General features: G+C 48.7%; 1 protein-coding gene across 1 annotated transcript; it reads right to left on the bottom strand.

Annotated features, from left to right (window-relative positions):
• Positions 1–311: 311 nt before the first annotated feature.
• Positions 312–1,927, bottom strand: MIND_00765100 (ATP-dependent DNA helicase; the record flags this gene model as incomplete). The annotated part of the gene is made up of 4 exons (XM_037364346.1): positions 312–315; positions 359–1,091; positions 1,140–1,202; positions 1,255–1,927. The coding sequence occupies 4 exons, from the start codon at positions 1,925–1,927 to the stop codon at positions 312–314; spliced, it is 1,473 nt and encodes a 490-aa protein (XP_037219990.1).
• Positions 1,928–3,149: the final 1,222 nt, after the last annotated feature.

The following is a 3,149-nucleotide window of genomic DNA, read 5'->3' as shown; positions in this document are numbered from 1 at the left end:
GTCTTGTGTAACGTCAGCGCGGATGTTTTGGCGAATGAAGTTTTTGATTTTGTTGCGAAACTCTTCTGATTGGAGAGCCGTTTGCATCTCTTGCGCCGTGGGTGCTCCTTGAAGCCAAAAGAGGATATGCAGATGAAGTGACCCTCGCGCCTGAGCTTCAACAGTACCTATGTACCCGTTGACCACTCCAAGAACCCCAGTTTGTCGATTGATTGCTCCTTGTGTACCCGATTTGAGTCCTATCATCTCCTCCAGTATGAGTTTCACGATAAGATGGAAGTATTCTGCAGCTGCATAGGGATCCGACCCGATTACCTGCGAACGTTGGGTAGCAGAGGGACCGGATTTGGCGACAAACTTGTCCAAATCAATTTCAACACCCGCCAGAACTTGTGCGATTGGATCGCTTGTATCAGCGAGGTTAATCGTCATCCAAATCGATGGTGGATTGAATTTCAATGACATTCCCCAGATTTGAGAGCGAATAGATACTCTGTTTTCGTCTGTACCTGGGACTTTGGCTCGGACAGTTGATATATACCGGCGCAAGAGTCGGATGGTCGGATTCGAAATCGTAACCTTGTGATTCTCTTCTTCGCTGGCTTCTAACAAGTCTTTGGGCCTCAATTTCATGAAGTCCTCCTGATTGGCGACAAATGCATCATGGTCGATCAGGAGAGAGGTAGATCGGCATACTTGGCGCTTCCAGAGAACGCCAAAGACTTGAAAGATAAAAGATGTGTGGCGCCGGAATCGGCCCGACTCGTGTTGGAGGGCCCACCTAACGTGCTCTTCATAGGTGACCTTGACCTTTCGATCCACTTCAAAACCTCCGCGTCCGTACGGGAAAAGCATGGGAAACGCTCCCAAGAGGTGATTTGGATTCGATGGACCACCGTCAAATCGCTCCTCGTTTTCGTCCCTTCGTGCGAACTCGTTTACAAAAGCATTCCCTTTCCGCACCCCGTAGTCTTGCGCGAAGGTGGCGGGAATGGAGTTTTCCACTGCGTGAGCAAACAAAGTTGCATCAGGTATATTCTCCCCGCCCACGTCGATTACGCCATGTGTTTGCAGAGGAAATACATTTCGATCTGACAAAAGAATTGATCTAGTGAACATATCCGAGGGACGCAACGCACCTTCTGTAAATTCGGCGATATTTTCTTGACCCTCCACATCGTCTTCGACTCCCAAAACATCTGCTTCACCTTGTGTTATTTCTTTGGTTGCCAGTGAGGCTTAAAACTGACGCACAATCCAACTGAGCGATGACACTCTCGATCTCGTCAGAATTATAGCGCCTTGATAGTTCTTCCTGTTCTTCGATAGTCATTTCACCCATGGCAAGCTCATCACTTTCGTTGAATTCCTCCGGTTCCCCTTCTTCTTCCTCCTCCATTGGGACATATCCGGCATGCTCTCTCCCAACCGCGTCCACGTCGCCTGAATACCGCACCGATTGCATGATTTCCTCTGGTACTCCATTCTCAGGTAATTGTTTCAATCTCTCTTGCGAAATGATGACTTCGCTGTATAGAGGATTATTTTCTTTGAGCCACATGAGTGCCTCGAAAACGCGCTGTCGTCGAACTCGAAAGAGACCGGGCATGCAACCCAGAGCAGTCGAACCTGCACCCACGAAAGTGACACCGATTGTGGCTGCTAAGAGCATTGACGGTTGAGGTACAAGATTTCCCGCCACCATCTCTGCAATCTCGGATGTAGGGAGTTTGAATGTCGACACATTACCCCGCAGTTTTTCGTTAGATACCGTTGCACCGGTCCCTTCTACAGAAGTCTGCGGGGAACTTTTGACGTTTTTCGGGTAGATTTTGATAATGTAGGCTGATGGGAAATATAGTGAAACGAGCAGTTGCTCTGGAAGGGTGAGTATGCTGAGCTGAAACGGGACATCCCCAATCCACATGTTGTTCGACAGCGAAAGCTTAGGTTTGTCGCAGCGCTGAAGGCTTCGTAAGCAACTGAGGCAGATGTCGTTTGTGCCATGGATGGATACCGTATCGTGAAAGAGGCTTCCGTTCACCAAGGTGTGTTTGTTATGAGGGTGGGTTGGGCGTAACAAGTGTTTGTTGGGTAACTCTCTCAAAGTGAGACGCTCCGTTTGGGACGAGAAGACTTTCCGGGCACACACCACGCAAACCCTTTTCTCCAGAGCTGCATTACTCGTTCGATCAATAAACCTGTAGAGTTTAGCACAAATTGCGGTTCTAGTACAGAACACTCACCGTGAGATGCAAGCTTCTATTACCGTTGGACTCGGGACTTCTAAGAAATTGTCCTTTATCGAGGAGCTATTGGTGTTGTTCCGAGTCACGTCTGTTTCCACATTTTGAGGTGTTAATCGCGGGCGCTTTCTCCGGCTTGGTTCACGTTGAGCCGCAGAGGATGCTTTCCTTTTGGATCCAACTCTCGCTCCCATGAAATTCTTGATACGATCCTGAAGCTCTTGCTCGAGAGTGGCCAGAAATGTGAATAAAGCTTTCCACGATGTCTTCGCTCTCGGTGGGATGTGGCAAAACTCGTCGAGGAGTTGGAAAGCTTCTCTCAGAGTGTGAGTCTTGAATAAATCATCCATTGTGCACCGAAGGCCGGAGGTGAACTGAGTGTCAACGTGGAAAACGTGCATGAAGAGTGCTGCACAATAGACTGCAAAAAAAAACTTCGAGCAGCTGGTAGCACGAGTGTCAAAGCATTACCCTTTATATACCGCCAACTTGAAATCCAACCCATAACATGCTTGACCCTTCTCATCCCGTTTCCCTGCTCACCGGACTAATCGACATGGAAATCAGTCGTCGTCTTCATCCTACTGTGCAGCAATTGACCCCGGACTGTTCTCTCAAGCCTATTCACCTCATCACGGCGCTGGAGGGACATGGACATAACTTTATCGCAAACGCTCACTACGGCCATGATTTTCACCCACCTTGTGAACCAAACACCAATGAATTCTCCTTCGTAGCCAAATCGGATGGTTCAACGACTTCGGATGTGTTCACCTGCGTTCTCATGGGGGAAATCGCCAGTCTACCAGAAAGCCTTCGATACGATGAAGGTTTCCAGATGGACTTGATGATGCCGAACTGGGTGAATTCGGGATGGGACGTCTTTGCTTTTGCCGAGATTTG

The sequence above is a fragment of the Mycena indigotica genome, assembly GCF_014461135.1.
Source record: "Mycena indigotica strain 171206Taipei chromosome Unknown Mind.scaff0006, whole genome shotgun sequence".
Taxonomy (NCBI): Eukaryota; Fungi; Basidiomycota; class Agaricomycetes; order Agaricales; family Mycenaceae; genus Mycena; species Mycena indigotica.
Note: the sequence above shows the minus strand (reverse complement) of the source record. Positions and strands in the feature narration are given on the sequence as shown.